At 46.2% G+C, this 18,791-nt stretch overlaps 1 protein-coding gene across 1 annotated transcript in view; it reads right to left on the bottom strand.

Annotated features, from left to right (window-relative positions):
- The window catches only part of SIDT1 (SID1 transmembrane family, member 1), a 42,869-nt gene extending 24,078 nt beyond the window's left edge, over positions 1 to 18,791 (bottom strand). The window contains exons 1-5 of the mRNA XM_010567488.1: positions 18,565 to 18,791; positions 4,977 to 5,098; positions 3,848 to 4,018; positions 3,597 to 3,642; positions 625 to 726 (exon numbers count right to left, since the gene is read on the bottom strand). Coding sequence (XP_010565790.1) covers positions 625 to 726; positions 3,597 to 3,642; positions 3,848 to 4,018; positions 4,977 to 5,098; positions 18,565 to 18,759 — 636 coding nt within the window. The 5' untranslated portion in view covers positions 18,760 to 18,791. The remainder of the gene's footprint in view (positions 1 to 624; positions 727 to 3,596; positions 3,643 to 3,847; positions 4,019 to 4,976; positions 5,099 to 18,564) is intronic.

The raw sequence follows: 18,791 nt of genomic DNA, 5'->3' as shown, positions 1-18,791 counted from the left end.
GCACCTCCATCACCATCTTGCTGCTCCCACACTGCAGGTCCCTGCATCATTCAGGGACGTGGGAAAGGAGGGTAAATATGGGGCTATTTTGCAGCTGCAAGCAACAGCCAACCTCCATGGCAGGGAACAGCTGTTCTCCTCTTCCCAGGAAAAAGGAAGAGTAATTGCATACAGAGGAAATTGAATTGGAAAGGAGAGACCTCATGTCTGGAAATCAGAAGCTCCCCACGCTGCCTTGAGCCAGGGGAGACTCAAGGGAACAGCACTGTCACCAGCATCCCATTCAACACCACTCCATGGAGAGATAGACCCATGTCACAAGCCAGCAGGATATTAAACCTCACAAGGGGAACATAACAAATGCCCTATAGACAGGCTGGAGAGGAACAGCTTGTTCACCTATTTGCAGCAAAAATCTCTGTATAAGCTGCTTGAACTCAGTATCTCTGTCTTTGCCTCCTTCCCACAGGATTTTTGTTCCTTTCAGGGGCTCCCTTTACCACCACCACCACATGAGGGTGAAGGCCTTCCTAGGGCTCTTCTCTCTGTTGGGGCACAGACCCCCTTACAGCAGGACACAGAGCTCCAGCAAGCAGCTCCTTACCCTTCTCTGCTCAGACTTACCACAATATCCTGGACGGAGACAACCGAGCATGGGTAGACTGCATCAGACACCACTTTAATAATGACTGAATCGACATCCTGAGGAAATTTGTACAGAAAATACTGAGGAGAAAGCAGAGTGGCGAGAGTTACAGTCCAAAAATCACCATTGCCAGTAGCTTCAGAGCCTCCCTAAGGTACCTGCACAGCCCAAGCTGGGCTTTGGGGTTGGATGTGGAAGGCTTTCACAGAAATTAAGATTTCAAACATTAGAACCTTACCTAGAGAAGAGCAGATTAAATACGTACAGGACAACTCTCCCCCTTGCACAGCATGCTGTTAGACACAGCCATCTTCAACATGCAAGATATGGCATAGCTTCTGCTCCCCTTCAGCTCCTTTCCACCTGATCAAGCTAAGTGAATTCATTTTATACCTTACTCCATTTTATGTTGCTATGAGCAATTTCCAGATGTTTCCATACTGCTGGCCATACTTTATATATGGAACTTATCATGGAGTTTATCTCGGATGGGTTGCCTCAAAGAAAGACTCTGAAAAGTATTAGGTCAAATGGTTGTAACTCTGTGAAGAGTTTCATAAACAAATGCCTGATATTGTTGTTGTAGGATTTAGGGGGTTTGGGTTTTTTTGGTTTTGAGGGCAAAGGGTAAACGTTTTTTCTATTCTCACTTCAGCTTTGAAAATAATTCAGCTATAGCTCCAAAAAGATTTGGGAGAGACTAACGTCTGCCAATATTCCTACTTTTCCTCTGGGGGCAAGGAATGGCATTTCTTATGCCTCTGTACTTTGAGCAAGACCACAAGGCAGGCAGTCTGTGGGGCCAGGAAATGCCCTGCCCTGTCCCAGCAAGGGCCTTTTCAGATTTGGGCAAAAGATGTCCCAGGCAACATCATTTGCATATTTTTCCAGTAAAAGTTTGATGTACTACACAAGTCAGCTGCTGGAGAAGCAGGGTTTCTGTGCCCACCCCAGCAGGCAGGCTTGTTGCAAGGGTTCCCACTGTCCTGCTTGGATCCCAGACGCTGAGAGCTCAGGCTCACAGTCACAGCTATCGTGAGGGGCTGATGGGCACCTCACCCCACCTCAGAGTGGACACAAGGCTGAGGACTGCCACCAGCCACCTTCCTCCCTTCCTTATGGTCACCTGGCAGCCACTGCTGCCACCTCAGAAGCTACCACATCTCCTGCTCCAAAACCATAACCTGAGACATTCCCAGCTGGCGAGCTCCCTTTACATCACATAAACCTTAGTGCTGAGCAAGGGCCAGCCGTTTCCTATTTCCCTTCCCCCATCCCCTTTCCAGAAAGTAGGGCCCCCAACTGGAAGGGGGGGATAAGCAATAAGTCACCGAGGCTTTTTCCAAGTTTCCCCATTTCTACCAAAGCGTTTACTCCCATCACCCCTCTCCAAGCAGGGTCCCTTCACTGCTGAGGGAGCGCTGGCTCCAACCACAAGTCCTTACAAACTGAAAACTCACCAAGCCGGTTTCTTCAGTGTACTGTGTTTTATCTCCACCACACAAGGACACTGGCAGTCTGAGCTCCTTGGTTTCCCAGGTGCACTACCCTTGGAAAGCTTTAGGTCCTTGAGGAAGTCACCCATGAGGGCCCTTTTATAATTTTCTTTTTAAGCCACACTTATACCAGAGCACGGAATTAACATAAGGGGCATTGAGACCTACAGTTCTCTGCTGCACAGACTGCGAGTGGTAGAAACACATCCAGACAACACTCCTGACCTATATGAGCATATCTAATTTCCCCTTCTGCCCTCAGGCATGAGCTAGGTTCCAGGCAACTCCTTCAGTTGCTATGCTTGTCTTTTTCCAGTCTTAGGGCTATTCCAACACCCATCTAAATTTTGAATTGCCTTTTTTTTCTTCCCATCCCCTGACTACTTAACACTTTGATTTACAAAAACCTCAGCGTTATAGCAATTAAAAAGCACTCATCTGCTACTCTCCACTTCCGGTCTATAATTAAAAGTCACCAACCTCATGTTATTAATTGTGAAAAAGAACATACCAGAGTTACAAAGTTAATTCCAGGCCAGATCCTAAACACCCTACCTTCAAATTACAACATCTGAAGTAATAAGGGTTTATAAAGAGCCACCACCATTCCCTATGCTTCTATAGTATAAAATACTGCATGTATCTGCAAACCAGCTTAAGACATTTGACAGAAAAACAGATTAGCTGGGATGCCTGGTAATAGGAAACCTAAAATTAAGTGGTGTTACTAACCATGATTAGCAACAATGAAAATGGAGTACCAGACAGCCTGGGTAAATTACATACTTCCCCAGCTCTGTGAGCTCCTGTATCACTATAGTTACTGCCAACAGCATTTTCATTCAAGAGAGGACTTGTAGTGTCTGCAGGGCTCTAAACAAGGCCGCTCAGTTGGATGTGTTGTACATGTGTGCTCTCTTCTGAGCTAATAACCAGACTTATCAGGCATTTCATTTTTCACCTCACGACTTGCTGCCCTAGGCAAGGAATAGCAATCTGTGTTCTGCTGTACCTTTATAGCTTATTTATGTATTTATTTTTCTCCAGTAAAGACTGCATCTTGGCAAGTCACGCTCAGGCAACTGAAACAGCGCTGGCTGGAACAAGACACTGGTGCGCACCATCTTACTTCCCATGAAGTGTAGCAGTCCAATGGCCTCTGGACTTCTGTACATTTCTGGAATTTCCTGAACTGCAGATACCATTCATTTGCTCTGGTCATGGGTTTTGGTTCTATTAATTGCTTTGCAAGAGGACCCAGACGTGCCCCTAGAGGGGGTACTGCTACCTCTCCATCATATCTACAGAAAATTCAGCAGTAAGGAAGTTTCCCTGCATCCTAAGAGGGAAACGACCTAGTCATATAAGGCTTTTGCTATGTCTAACAAAGGATCACATCAACCATTTGGATGTGGTAAGACATACAAGCAATGCCACACAGGACTCCTCCTTACCTGGGGCTGGGAAGGGCTGGCAGTGAAGTTAAAGGCTTTGTTGGTCCTAGAAAAGAAATGCCAGCATGTTAAAATCTAAAAATTTCAGAGCTGGAATACATACAAAGTACCTTCAGATTAAGCAGAAGAAAAAAATAATCTTTTTTTTTTTCTGGGAAGGAAAAAAGAAGGGAAAAGCAGGCAGATGGACCAAATCCCTGTATAAAAGATACACAAAGAAATTATATTTGTATTCTCACATCCCAGCTTACTCAAGTTGGAAGTTCTCGAGCCTGGTGACTAGCAGCTCATATGCAATATTAAATGGTGCCATGGAAGCGACATCCACAAATATAATCTGGTCAGAAGGTCCCGTCTCAGGTGTTGGCTCAGAAGGACAGAGGGTCCGACTCACTTCTTGGTAATTGTAGGTCCTCTGATAGCTACAACGGCCAGGGGAAGGAGGGAAGGGAAAGTTCAATGGAAAAGAGAGCAGTTAAAAAAGTTGTTTGACAGTTCCAAGAATGACATAATTTTTCCCCTGTTTGCATAACTGAAATACTAATCTGAAAGGCCAACACCATTCAGCCTTTTATTCATAGTTCAAACTCCACCTCTGTTGCCTCTTGTGGCCTGCACAAGGGACTGGCCATCCCCAACATTGCACTTCCCTCGAGGCTGCCTGTGCCATCTGCAGATCTAGCAAATCTGCCATTTGCTGGAGGCAGAGAGAGCAATGACAGCCCAGAACAGCCACTGCTGTAACCATCCCCTGCATCAGGCAAGACACTGCAGGGTATCTGCTGCCCGGCACGAAGATTTCAGTCCAGGATGAAGCTTCACATCTCAGATGGTCTAAGGTGCCTGCAAAGTCTCGGTACTTGCAGCCTAACTAGCTCCGAGGTTGCTGAAGATACATAGCAGCATCACTTTCACAAAGAAAACACCCTCTAAACAACCACCACCCCCCCAGAATAGACTCAATGTAGGTGTACCTGGGGTGAGAAAGAGAAGAGAGCCCTTATTTCACAAATGCACTGTAACACAGCAGTTAGAGTGCTCTTCTGAGTGCTTGTTCAAACCCTGCTCCAAACTAGAGCCCAAGAACTACTTGCACACACCATTACTGCAGTTATGGTCACTGACTAGAGACACAGGCAGATCCCCAGCAGAGAAGCCTCCTGGTACTCCGTGTACATATTTGAGAAACTAAGAGACAAGAGCAGGCTACAAGTAAGAGGTTACCTACCAAATCCTGGTCTTCCTACATTCAGCTGACAGTGAGCCAGCATACTTTGCAACCAAGCCCTGCAGTCTACAGAAGTCACAAGGTCTAGCACTTGAGGAAGGCCAGTAATGGATACAACAAGTGTGTTACAAGGAAGAGACTCCAGTACTTACAGGCCTCGAAAAATTAGTGGGACCTGCCATGACAGCACTCCCTTCTGTTGGCGAACTACAAACAGGACAGGATATTGGAGGTTCTCAGAGCTGCTGTTCACGTACACCCGCACTGCATCTACCTGTGAGAAGAGAAAGGAGAGTACAGATGTTGTTAGCTGAAGGCAAAGAACAAAACAGCTCCAAATCTAGGTGGGAGAAGACTGTCCCCCTTCTTCCGTCTGACCTAGATGCTGACAATATCCACAGGGAGATCAACAGCATTGGTCACTGGACTGGTTATTCAGATCCAGAGGTCATTTACAGAAGTGCCTGCTGCTCTAATCAGCCTCCTTGCTGCTACTCTAATCCAGAATCACAGCTCTGTCTCCAGGTCAGAGGTGACTGTCAGACAACACACAGTGGACAAATGCAGCAGATGTAAGAGGAAGAGAGTTCAGTAGCTTCCACCTACCCAATTGGGAACAACATGAATAACTTGTGTTATAAAATTAAGCAAACACACACAAAACATAGATCCCAGGCTACCCTAATGCAGTTTGCAAAGTATTGAGATCTGCCATTGCATCCTTCCTCCCAAAGGAGCTTCACAAGACCCTTGGCTACCTCATAGAGCTCTGCATCAGATGTGGAAAATGCGCTCTGCTTCACAAATGAGCAAAGTATCACATGGGCAGACAAGAATGACTCCCACCTACCTCTTTCATACAGCTCATACCCAAAATTGAAAGATGAGAAAACAGCCCTCACTTACTTCAGGAGTCAGGAGTACATAGCAGTAGAGGCTAGAGTCTTTTGGAAATGTAATCCCAAGCATGCCTTTGGGTGAACAAGATCACCCAGCCGGCGAGGCTGCTCATGGGGACAGCAGCCGGGAGCTTGTGGCTGGAATTAGACTGGCTTACGGATGTACCCATGCTGCAAATGCTGCGGCACTATTAACTTGACTTCCCTCCCCACTAAACCAGACTGGAGAAAGGGAGCAGGGCAACAGCTGAAAGATTTACACCCAGACTCCACCTCAGGCACTGTAAATCCAGCAGAGGACAAACTTTCATAACTGTGCTATGCCTCCATCTTGGCCTCAACTCCTACATTGTGTTCTGCCAATGCAGCCCAGAACCGGGGAGCACCAAGTACCTGCACAGAGTAGCTCACCACTGGACAAGGCAGGCCCTTAAATCCAAAGAGGACAGGCAAGTCTTGGAGCCTGTTTCCTTTGGGAGCCTCTATTAAGAACGCAATTTGAAATGGCAGTTCCTGCCCTTGCATGAGACAGTAACTTGCAGTGCCTAACAGGACATAAGCATCCCATCCTCACCCTTTGTAACCCTACCATATCCGGCTCAGGGCTCAGTCAGGTTCTGGATATCTCTGGAGATGTAAACTCCACAACCTCTAAAGCAACCTGTTTGTCTTTGACTGCCCTTACAATTAGAGGGGGAAAAAAAAAGTTCAGATGGAATTTCCAGTGTTTCAGCTTGTGCCCATTGCCTCTGTCACTCTTGCCCAAGCACCCACTGAGAAGAACCCAGCTCCCCCTTCTTCATTCCCTCCCACCAGGTTTTTAAACACATTGATGAGATCTGCCTAAGCATCCTTCTCTGTTGCAGGCTGAACAGTCCCAGCCCTCTCAGCTTCTTCTCATATGAGAGATGCTCCAGTCCCTTCATCATCTTTGTGGCTCTGCACTGGACTCACTCCAGTAAATTCATACCTTTCTTGTACTGGGGAGACCAGAAACGGACACAGTAGTCCAGGTGTGAAAGCTTTGCAGCTTTGTAACTGCCCAAGGCAAATCCGTAGAGCATTACTCCCCCATCCTTTACAAGACAAAGCCACCTCTGTAAGAGCTTCCTGGACAAGCCCAACAGTTAAACTTCTCAGAGTGACTCATTAGCGCTCCATTCACACACATTTTTACCCTGACACCCTCCTGCTAGCCTTAAAGTCCAATTGCTGAATCTAGCCAAAAGATTTAGCATTTTCATTTCCTGTGAAAGAAAAGCTAATTAAGACCATGGCTGCAGGTGCAGTAACGCAGCTGAAGAATTTTGCAAACTGGACCCGGTCAACACCCTACTCAGCACAGACCTGCTGCTGCTACTCCACATCCCAGTTTGAGCTCCTGCTGCTCCTCACCCAGGGTGGCTGCAATGTCCCTGAGCAAGAGCTACTGCCCTTACATGCACAGGGTTACAAATTGCCTCCTCTTTACTGTCAACACTGACACTTGCTTTTCTCTCCTTAACCTATAGGTGAATACACTGAGCATATCTTTTTTGAGATCTCAAGGCTTTTCCAGATTAGATGTTTTACTAGTCTGAGCAGTCAAGTTTCCTTTAGGAGTGGGGCAGAGGGGGGAAAGGAAAAAAAAAAAAAAGAGAAAGAGACACCTGCTTATGCATACAAGGCTATCGGATGTTTACTTTACTAACAATAAGCAATGCCAAGATTAATTCATTCTGTTAAGGACTGATTATCTATTTTCAGGCAGCCCTGCTGTTGTGGCAACTGCCGCTCCGGATGCCTGCAGGGCCTGCTCAGGTAACCAAAGACTTTTGCGAGTTCTAGCTTCCCCCATATAGTTAATATACAACTACTGAAAGGTCTTTTGATTTTGCAGTTGCATCCTACATGACCACAGCAGTAATCATCTCCATTTTACAGATGCTGAAACTCAAGTGTGCAAAAAGAGGCAGAGGGATGCAAGCAACATGTCTGGAGCTTAACTGGGGACAAACAGTGACTGAGACATTCAAAGCCTGAGATCTCCTCCCTGTACAGTTTCTAGTGCATGACCTTCAGAAACATCAGGTTAAGAGGGACGGTGTCATAAAGCCTACAGCACACAGCTGTCACTCTCCTGCTGCAGTACTGAATGGCCAAGAAGCTGCCTCATTTGCAAGTACTTGGGGTGCATACCTCTACTCTTCCTCCGTTTGCACATAGCCCAGATCAGCCAGGAGCATCACACCACCTAACCCCATCAAAATCTTTATAATAAAAGCCCAGGAAAAAAACCAGAGTGATTAAGAAGTTGGACAGATGGCAATTGAGGTTCCAGTCCGTCTAGTTATTTACCCTGTCACCATCACCACAGTAACACAGGGCCTCTTGTGGGCAGATCCTGCACTTCCAGTGCAGCGGCCAGATCCCAGCCCCAGGATGCAGCTCCACTCTCCCCCTCACAGGTCTCAGGGATACAGCAGCAGCTCCCAGCAGCACAAAGCTTTGGTTGATGGGCCTCTGCCTGACATAACAGCTATTCCTCCAAAACACAGCAATAAAACAGGTTGGATTTGTCTGTGGGCCAAACCTGCCCAACTAACAGTCCCTCCAGATCCTCCCCACCACTTGCAAATGAACTTGGGGATATCAGAGCAACTAAGTTCAGCAGAACCTAGGTACAGTTATAAGGAAGCTTGGGAAAGTGGAGGAAGGATTAACATTTAACTGCAAGCAGGGCTTCTCTCATTTGCTGTCAATCACTCTCTGATTTTGTGCTACAGAGTGGAAGGAACCCTAATTAGTGTCTTGGAGAAAGACATTTTGCCTGGCAGGGTGAACTGTCTAGGAGAAGCATCACAAGGGACAGTGATAACAATGTAGCACCTATGAATTGATGTTTGTGCTTTTTCAGGCCTTCTTCCAATTAACCTACCTTAAACTTTTCATCCATGTTTTGCTTCTAGATTCTGTTGTCTATATAAAAGACAACACACACACTTTCATGCAACAGATTTAACAAATCCACCACTGAGCCAGTGCTAGTAGTACCGTCCTTCCTTTTGAAAGTCAGCATTTGGCATTTGCCTCAAGGGCATCATCTCCAGCAAAATATTTTTAGAAGAGTGGAAAAAAAAGCGGGAGGTAAAGAAGAAAAGGGTGATTTACTTAGTTCAAACTTCATTCTTCCTCCACACCTTTCCAAAGATTATTTAAGAACAAGCAGTTCTGACATGAGAACCCCTCCCTGCTACAGAACCACTGCTCCCATCACATACACCCCTCCCTTCCAACACAGAAATAAGATCCTAACTATGTTGCATGCAGAGGCAAGAGGAACTCCAGCTAAAAAGCACAGCTTTTATTTAAAATAATAATAATCACACACACTAGAACAAAAAACTATGAGACACCTCTGCATCCACCCCTACTCACTTAGCATTGGTGAGATGAGGAGGGAGTTTTGCTTGGGCAGTAACAGGGTCAAGCAGGCTGCCATCACTCCTGCACCACCGCCACTTGCTGAGGGACTTCACTTGGGAAATCTGCACCTCCTGCAGATACTCACAGTTAGGTTTGAGGTAGGACGCTCCAGGCTGGATCTTGGAAAACAACCTTGTGTACCAAATGCTCCCTTTGACAGCCAGGCCCTGCACTAATGTTTGACAGCAATAACCATACTGCTCCCTTTTGCATTGCAGGGCTGAGGCAGGGTCAGGACTGCTTTAGAGACTTCTGCTCCTCACATTCCTTCCCATTGCCAAGCCTCTGCCATGTGCATCTCTATTCACCAGCCAAGCTCATAACAGTTTTGTTTCTCAGATGACTGACCTTGAGCTTTTTTCTGTATTTTAAGGTGGACAGAGCAGTTACACAGCTGAATAAAGAGAGAGCTCTCAGCACTTTATAAAAACGTGTTAGACCAGGAAAGACAAATATTTGTCCTTCAGTTCACCACCCTGGAGATAGGGGGAGAAAAAAAAAAAGAAAGAAAAAAGTGCATCTGAATTCCATTCTCTAGACAGAAACAGGCAGAAGGAGCTGGTCCCAAATTCAAGCTGAACAGGACCAACATGGCTGCAAACATTAAGCAAAATAAACCAGGCTCTTGTTGACACGAAAGAGTCCTTCGACTGATTATTAAGTCTGCATTTCCCACAGAGATTACACATCAGCTTAAGACTGCAGGGATGTGAATTTAAGGGCAGGCGGGAGGTTGCAACAACAGTTTCTGCTGCAAGCAAAGATTTTCAAGAGCTTTACTGTGGATTCCTTTCCACCACCTCACACTAAGCAAAACCTTCGAATCACACTGGGGCTTCACCACGTTCCCCACCACACCTACACACAAGCGGCTCCCTTCAAGACCATTTGGGATTATCGGTCCACACTGTGACAGCACTTGGTCGTGGGCCTGACAAGGCACCAAGCCAATCCAGTGGGCAGGGAACACATCCGGCAAGCAAACACATAGGCTGCTAGTTACAATGGAAGGTATCAGCACAGGATACATCTACAAAAGCCACTGAATTGCTGCTATCTGCTGTTGCACAAGAAAAAGGTGCTTCATTTTTATATGAACCCTGATATTAAGTGAAATAGAATTCAGCTGGATGGGCTAAAGCAATTGAGGCAGTGAATGAAGCACATAACCCGCCAGCAGCAAACTCGGCTGCTCTTCCCACCGACAACGCAACAGGGGGAAGTTGAGACCCTGAAGGAAAATAGTTGAGACAGTGACAGGCGTTACAGAACCCCTTTTCTGCCCTCTTATGAGATATGAGCACCACTCCTGTCTGACAACAAAACAAGCAGAGCTCAGAGGAGCATTTCCTTTCAGCCTTTCTCTGTCTGACTTCGTGCCCTAATGTCAATAAGTCTTAAATGCCAAAAGCAATCTGTCAAATAACCTTGGCCCACAGTTTTCTTCCAGCATTTCTGCCAGGAGTATTAAATATCCAAAGCAGCATAAACTAAGTGACAGACTCTGGGTATGTCAAGCACAGCCTCAGTCACATTAACATAATTGTTCCAGGATTAATATTTTTCATTTAGAAGTTCCACTTTGTGCAAATATGCTGTGGGGACTTAGAGTCTGCCATAGACATTCCCATGAGTCCACTTGTTTGCAACAGTATCTGTGCAGCATAAATGCAAGAAAGACAAATAGAAAGCATGTTAATATTTACCTTTTTAGAAATTTTGTCCTCTAACCAGTGTCACTAGGGAGTCTCCAGGACAGCAAGAAAGAAAAACTAAGAGTTGCCATGCTGGATAAGTAGGTACCTGTTTCTGACCACCCTCAGATTTCAGGAAGACATTAAAATTAAACAAACAAATCCTTTTTTTAACAGCCAGTTAAGGAACAAACTACCCTCTAATAAACAGCGTCTTCCTAACCCACAGCAGCTGGAACTCTGGGCTAGAGCAACCCTTGAAACAAAAGGGTTTATAACCTTTCCAAATTTGCCGCCACCCCAAGCTCACAGCAATAACTCCAGCGTTTACTGTCACAACACAAATATCTGGTTCTTTCTTGGCTCCCAAGTTCTTCACCTCAGTGACACTTCAGATGTGGATTGATTTACATATCCTACATGCTGTCTTTTTCAAAAACAAAGAAAAAACAAAAAAACAACAAGCCATTGTTTGTTTGTTTTAAACCACACTGAAGTAGCTATTTCTATGCCCAAAGAAAAACATCGGCATACAGAAAGTAAGGAAGGCTGTTTCTGAAATCATCTGGGTTTCTCTAAGTATACACAGCAGGAAATAACTGTACTAAACTGTATTCTCAAACCGAGCAGATGGCACACCCTTGCAATACAGCTTTTACAGCCTGCACTTTCATTCCCTAAATATCCCATGAAATAGCAGATGAGGTCTGTATAGGAAAAGCATACCTTCCTACCCAGCAACTTCTGCACAGGTTATTTAAGGACATTTCAGCCTCCACTTACAACGCAAATGTTTGTATTATAAATTGCTGCACTGTTCTTGGAAAGAGTTCAAACTGAGGAGAGACATTTTGATGAAGTTACTCTTCTTCAGAAAATTTTTCTTTTTTAATCTAAACATATTGGGGGGTCAGGAGGGGGCGGCAGGGGGAACAAGAAAACCCGATCAGCTTTGATTTTAAACAACAGGACAGCCCAACAAGAAGAGAGTGATTTTAAGATTTAGAATGGCATCCAAATTCAAAAGATATGCTTTAGTTCAATGACAAGTTATTGGGCTTGACAGCATTAGCTTACACATTAGAAATAAAAATAAAAATTCTTGCCAGCACCTAAGTCACCATCTGAAGGTCTGCAGGCCACCCTGCAAGAAACCAGAGCAGGCCTCTCAGGCTTTTTTCCTAAAGCCTGCAAACTGATAGCCTCCTTCAAGTTGTACTCCCTTTTGCCCCTCTAGGTAGGGAAACCCACAAAGAACAACATCCTAGAAAGCCAAAGAATAATTTAAGTTTGAAGGGATCTCAGGTGGGCACATGATCCCATCCCCAGCTCAAAGCAAAGCCACCTCCCACACCATTCTTTCATTTAGGATATCCTATTTTTGCCAGAGCCAAATTTTTCAACACTGTATTTTCTGCTGCAGAAAACAACAGTCATGCTCATGTTTTCAGCAGATCCCCACACCATTTCTCCCACTGTTTACTTTTGCTTTCTCCTGTAAGCAAGAGCTATTCAAGTGACTCTGGACAGGGTAAGCATTGACCAAGAGACCCCACTGAGAAACAGCAAGAGCATTCCAAGTGCTGTGCTCTACAGTGCCTACACTGTTACCTCCTAGGGTTGGTTGTTTTCTTTAAAAAAAGATAAATTATATATACAAAAGTTATTCCAAAGGGATTCTGTTGAACCGTGCTTAGCTTCAGACATCATATACTATACCTTGCTTTGATTTGTCTGGATTTGACATTTTGCCTACATTTCTGCCTCATAAGGAATTTAATATTAGGCTCCAGAAATGGTGTGCTGAGGCCCCTCCAGTGTCCTGTGGTGAACACACTAGAGCCAGAAACCAAAAACCAACAGTGTTCAGGCCCCAGAGATCCTGCAATAACAGGACCTCTACTGACCTTAGGAGATCTTCTTGTTCACGCATTTGTAGTCTTCCCAATTTATTTGTTTTTTAACTGCATTTTTGTGGCTAAAATGGTGGGCTTCCACTCAGCATTAAGACAAGACAGAACCTAACCTGTTCCCCCCCATCATAACTCAGGTTTGCCCATCTCCAAACAGGAGACTAAAGTTTTATTGCATGCATGGTATAGCTGTGGGCTGAAACTTGGGCTGGAGCCAGGACTAACTTTATGGGGAAGACAAGCAAGATAGCAAGGAAACACTCTGAGGTAGTTTAGTTCCAGCCTGAAGAGTCCTACACATGAAGCCCAAAACCAGCTCAGAAACAAATGGTGAAAAAATTGCTCCTAGAGTTGTTAAAACAGACATGGGTGCTGCTGGAGTGGGACCTACATTCACATGTGAAACAGCAGAGAACAGTAAACACAGATTTGATCACTGCCACTTATTAAACCAGGTTGCCCTGTGTAGCAGATCAAGGAGTTTCCCTGCAGCTACAACAGATGGCTTTGGTCTGAGCAAGTGACTCATCACACTGTCCCAGAGGAACGTATTGGTGAATTCCAGTTCTGGCTTCTTGCCTAGAGCAAAGCATGTGCAACTGCCATCCACACCTCGGATATGAGACCCATTCAGTAGAGGACAGAGGAACCCAAATGCATCATGCAGTTTGGGTTGGAAAAGGCACTTGGTCTCTACTAGAGGGTCAGTCACAAAGTTTAAGGCATCCAACTGAAAGACTTCTGTTTTTCTTACTAGTATTGATTCCCCTCTTCCCTTAGGTCAATCAACTTTTTCCCCATCTGCAATGTTGTTAGCAACCCTCCATGGTGGCACACAGCCTCTCACTCATTCACTGAGGGTAATTTTTTACTCATCACCCCTCAGATAGACTCCACATAGGAAACAGTCACTCCAGGGTTACACATCCTCACATGGCACAACTGCTCAGCAGAGAAGGCACATCTTAATCTGCTGCCAATCACAGCTTACAGTAAGGCTGGGCCATATGGGATCTGAGACTGGGGCTCTGTTCCCAGTCCCAGCAAGGGAGGAGGAGGAGGAAAATATCACCCACTCTTTCTCCTAAAATAGGTGCAGCCCACTGCTCAGCTTTTGAGCTCATCATATAGGTGCGGCCCACTGCTCAGCTTTTGAGCTCATTGCAACCAAGATACACTACATGAATGTCCAAGAGCTGTGTCTGGATTACAGCAGCTTTGCCTACAAAGGGAAAGTTGGAAACTTGTTCTCCTGAGAGATACTTGGTTTTCTAAATATAATCCAGGTATCTCCCAAATCATGCATTCAGCTGACCTGAACTCCGATTAGGAAGAAGAATTTTTGTTGTCTCCAACAGTCTTTTTCCTCATGATACTCTCCTGCACCACTTAGGACCTGATAGAGGAAATACCTACATGCACAATTAATGGCATACGTATTTTCAGCAAATTAACCATTAGCAACTGCCAGAGCTTACAGTGGTGGAAAGAGTCATTCACTTTCTATTACCTCTGTACTCACACACACACACACCTTTTTTTCTTTTTGGAAGGCCTCATATTATTGCAATCATGGAACTAAGCAGGTTCTCTCACTGATCACATAAAGCCTTCTCCAGTCAATGGTAAATCAAGCAGAAACATTTTACAACTCTTGTTCAGTCTTCTGGGCAGGAGCATATGGCACAGGCAGCTCCAGCAAGTCAGTTTTCCTTCCTTCCTTCCTCCCTCCCAAGCAGGGACATGTTGAATATGTGGAATTGGAGATGCTCATGAATGTGCCCATATTTTTCCCCCATCCTGGATGTCTCCAGTTTAAAAAATCCTAAAATAAGATAATCCTGTTTGCCCAACTAATTGTTCACCAGATTTATAATGGTGCACATCTGCCTTTGCTGTTAGAACATGGGTGCATAGTGACAGGTGCAACAGCTGGTTTTATTATTGTATTTTTTACACTCACAGTTAAACACTAAACAAACATCTGTGCAGAGGGCAAAATTTCAAAGTGCAGCTAGGAGAAGGAAAAGGTAACTAGAAAAGCAGTAAGACTACCACATAACAAATGAAGACTTTCCACCATGAAGGAGTTTGTCATGTCCCTCTGTTCACAGGCCAACTCTAGAAGACCCTTGCAGCAGAGATGGCTGTGCTTCTCCTCAGCACAGCCTTACTTTTACAGCTCCACCTCAGGAATTAAGGCCTAAATCCTAGTTGCCAAGTACAAAAAAGCCTGACAGCTCTCCTGCCTCAAGACACAAGGTGAAGTGTTTCTGCACAGCACATAGGAGGGTTTTTCCCCCTCCACACACACAGAGAAGAGACATGGTAATGTATACATGCATAAGAGTTTCAGCTAGGTGACTTGGTCAGCATGTAAGTACCCTTATTTTCATTTTACACTCCCAGGAGCTGCACAGAAGGGAAGTCACTTGCCTGTCTCAAAGCAGCTCTGGTCCAGAGCCCTGAGTTGTGCTTTCTTCACCTTGTATACAACTGCTCATGAATAATGGCATAGGACTTGCTTTTCCCCTTCCCTTGTGCACACATACTTGTATCCCAAGGAGTAAGGAAGATTATGTGGATGAAGAATATCCTCTGAGATCAGGCAAGCACAACACTTTTCAGAAAGTGGTCTCTAAAGCACCAAACAGGAGTAACGGTCTCGTTCCCTCCTTTCTCTCATCCATCATTCAAGCATTGCTCTATTCAGCTGCATTTTCAGATGTGCCCTGGCACCCATGGCATGTGGGCAAACAGAACATTTACAGAGGACTGATGTGTCACAAGCCAGCCCTCATGCCTTGTCCTTGGCTCCAATTTGTCCCTTGCTTTGTAGGCCTGTCCTCATGAGAGAGAGCAGCAGAGAGGGGAAAACAGCAGAATTCACAGCATCAGGAAAAAAAAAAAAATCCCTGTTTCAGAGCCAGACCACTTCAGACCTGGCTTTGCTTCAGAGGGAAAGCCATTAAAGTCACCCACTGCAGCCCTTCCACATGGAAAATGCTCTTTTTATTCAATTAAATTTCCTGTAACTAAGGTTAATGGTCCACATGGTATCTGCCTCAAGGTATCAGAGGCTCCTGGCTGACCTGCCATCAGCAGAGAGACAGGAGGAGACTGAAAAGACCAGAAAGAGCAGAGGAGCTCACAAGTGGCAGGCAACTGGCAAACACTGGCTGACACTCCACTCGCTAAGAGTTCAAGACTAAAGATTACCTTGAAAGGTAAGGACTAGTACACTGAATTGTTGCAGAACTTGCATTCCTCCAGAAGATCCAACAACTACCCAGAGGACAGCATGCCCCTAAGTATCTTCACAACTCTTGCACAAGAAAAACCTGCCCACAGGAGCACAGTCCCAGATTAAAGTCAGTATTTCCACTACCAAGCTTCTAAACCTTGAGCAATCCTCATCAACAGGGAGATGCAGGACCACCAGAACACAGCAACTTCTGCCTCTGACCAGACTGGCAAGAGGAGACCCAGCCAGGTTTGCCTCTCATCAGTTCAGGGCTGCAGCTGGGGAAGGGGCTGCACACACAACCAATTATCCCAATTAGGCCAGGCACCTTACAGGCTTCTGCTGGTTCAGCTCAGGAATGGCATCTGTAGGGCTTCTCAGTGAGGAATCATAGAATGGTTTGAGTTGGGAGGGACCTTTAAAGATCATCTAGTCCAAATCCCCTGCCATGGGCAGGGCGACATCTTCAACTAGATCAGGTTGCTCAAAGCCCCATCTGCCCTGACTTTGAATGCTCCCACAACTTCTCTGGGCAACCTGTTCCAGTGTCTCACCACCCTCATCATAAAAAAATTTCTTCCTTTTATCCAACGCAAATCTACCCTCTTTCAGTTTAAAACTGTTGCCCCTTCTCCTGTCACTATAGACCACTGCAAAAAAGCTTCTCTTCATCTTTCTTATAAGTCCCCCTTTATATATTGAAAGGCCACAATAAGGTCTCCCTGGAGCTTTCTCTAGTACCTTCTCTATTCTCAGAAACTGTTCTGGGCAGCCCTCACCAGAAATCTTCCTAGGACAGTCCATCTTTAAGTGGTTTTTCTCTTCCAAATTAGTTTTCATAACAGGAGCTGGTTGCATGGCTCTCTTTAAGCACATTCATGGCAGTGCTTGGAAAGTTCTGTGTTGAAAAAAAGTATTAAGCCTCAAACCTGAAGTTTCCCTTCTTGAATATGCTCTTGACCAGCTCAGTATCTGCAGAGATTTCATGTTCCAGCATACAGGAACATGGAGATTAGTCCACCAAAGCTTCCACATAAATGAAATGCAGCAGTAGTCTGGACCGGGTGGCTCTTCACAGCTGTGGGAATGGGCTAGTGTCTGAAAGTAGCCATCAAGCAGAAGATGCATTTAGATACCTGCAAACACCACTGAGCAGCCCCATACTCCCTCCCTGCCTCCACCCACTCCACTATCACCCTAGTTATCCAGGAGAGAAAACTTCATTGTGGAAGGTGCCCATCAAAACACACAGCTTCAAAGAGCACATTAAATTGAAGGAACTAGATTCATTTTAACTGAAGTCAGTATGCACACTGTCTTCACTAACAAGCCCCAGACAACATCTGGTCTGTCAACAGGCCCTCATCATAATACCCAATATCTTTAACACCTGAAGAAGCCTAACTTACATCACCACCAGCTTCTACAAGGAGGCTCAGGCCCAAAGCATGCTTTTGGCCTCCTGGGTTCAGTGGTGACACCCAACAGCTAAGTATTGCTGGGCTCAGTTGCATCATAGTTCCACACAGAACTCCTGCCACATAAATACCAGGTGCATTTTATTACATAGTAACACACATAATAGAAGAAAGACAAGTCTTTAAAGGGTTGGATCTTTTTGGAATTTCAGAGTAAAGCAAAGGATGATTAACACCACCTCTCCCTGCTTGCCCTCCTTCATCATGCTCTTTAGCAACTCCCTTCATGGTGAAGCATTAGAAATATAGTGTGGAAAAAGCATTGTGTTCCATTTTCTCTTGTCCCGTGCAACTGAGGGCAGGAAGGAAGATTCATTAGCTCAGTTCACCATCTTTTGGTACACCAGAACATCTTACCCAGCAATTAATGCTCAATCCAAACAACGGGGGGCAGAGTTTCCAAGGTACCACTTAGCTACTTGAGAAAAACACGACGTTAAACAGGGGGGAGGGGGAAAACTAGCAATAGCTAGGCATACATAAATGACAGGTTTCCTTCACACATCAAACAGCCACAGCTTTAGCAGTGCTGCCCCGCAGCCTCCTCACATCACACCTCACCCGCGCAGCCCTGTCTCACCTCCCGGGCTCCCAGGGGAGAGCACCCTGATCCTACATAAGCACTCAAGTGTGAAAAATGGTATTTAAAAAGGCTTATAAAGTGCATACATACCTTTTTTTTTTTTAAAGGTATTATCCTTGTAATTCCCTTCTAGACTTTTAAGCCCATTTTGCTGCTAGAAGCGCTGGATACCAAGCCCCCGTCTGGGGGGTGCACCAAACCTTCAGCCCACCCCGTGCCCTCCGGGACACCGCCACCCTCTCTCCCCACAGCCCCGGGGTGCCCCGGCCGTACCGGGGAAGCCCGCAGGTGCACCGCGGTTCCCGGCCGCAGGATGCGGACAGGACCGCGGGCGCGGAGGGGGGAGCCCGGCCCGCTCCCGCACAGCAGCGGAGCCGCAGCGGCGCCGGCGCCCGCCCCCCTCCTTCTCCTCCTCCCCGGCCACACCGGGCCGGGGAAGCCGGTGCTCCGGGGGACGCTCCTACCTGACCGGGCTCGCTGCTGTAAGCGAAGGCGTAGACCCGCTCCGCGTTGATGTTCACGGTGCCCCGGTAGACGCGGCCGAAGGAGCCGGGCAAGGGGCTGCCCCCGGGGCCGTCCCCCGCCACCGCCGCCGCCGCTACAGCCCAGAGCAGGGCGCAGAGCAGAGCCCCGGGGGCCGGGGCCCCTCCCGGGGCCATGAGCTCGTCCCTGCCGCTGAACCGGCCCCGCG

Source organism: Haliaeetus leucocephalus, unplaced genomic scaffold, assembly GCF_000737465.1.
Source record: "Haliaeetus leucocephalus isolate CR32 unplaced genomic scaffold, Haliaeetus_leucocephalus-4.0 Scaffold228, whole genome shotgun sequence".
Taxonomy (NCBI): Eukaryota; Metazoa; Chordata; class Aves; order Accipitriformes; family Accipitridae; genus Haliaeetus; species Haliaeetus leucocephalus.
Note: the sequence above shows the minus strand (reverse complement) of the source record. Positions and strands in the feature narration are given on the sequence as shown.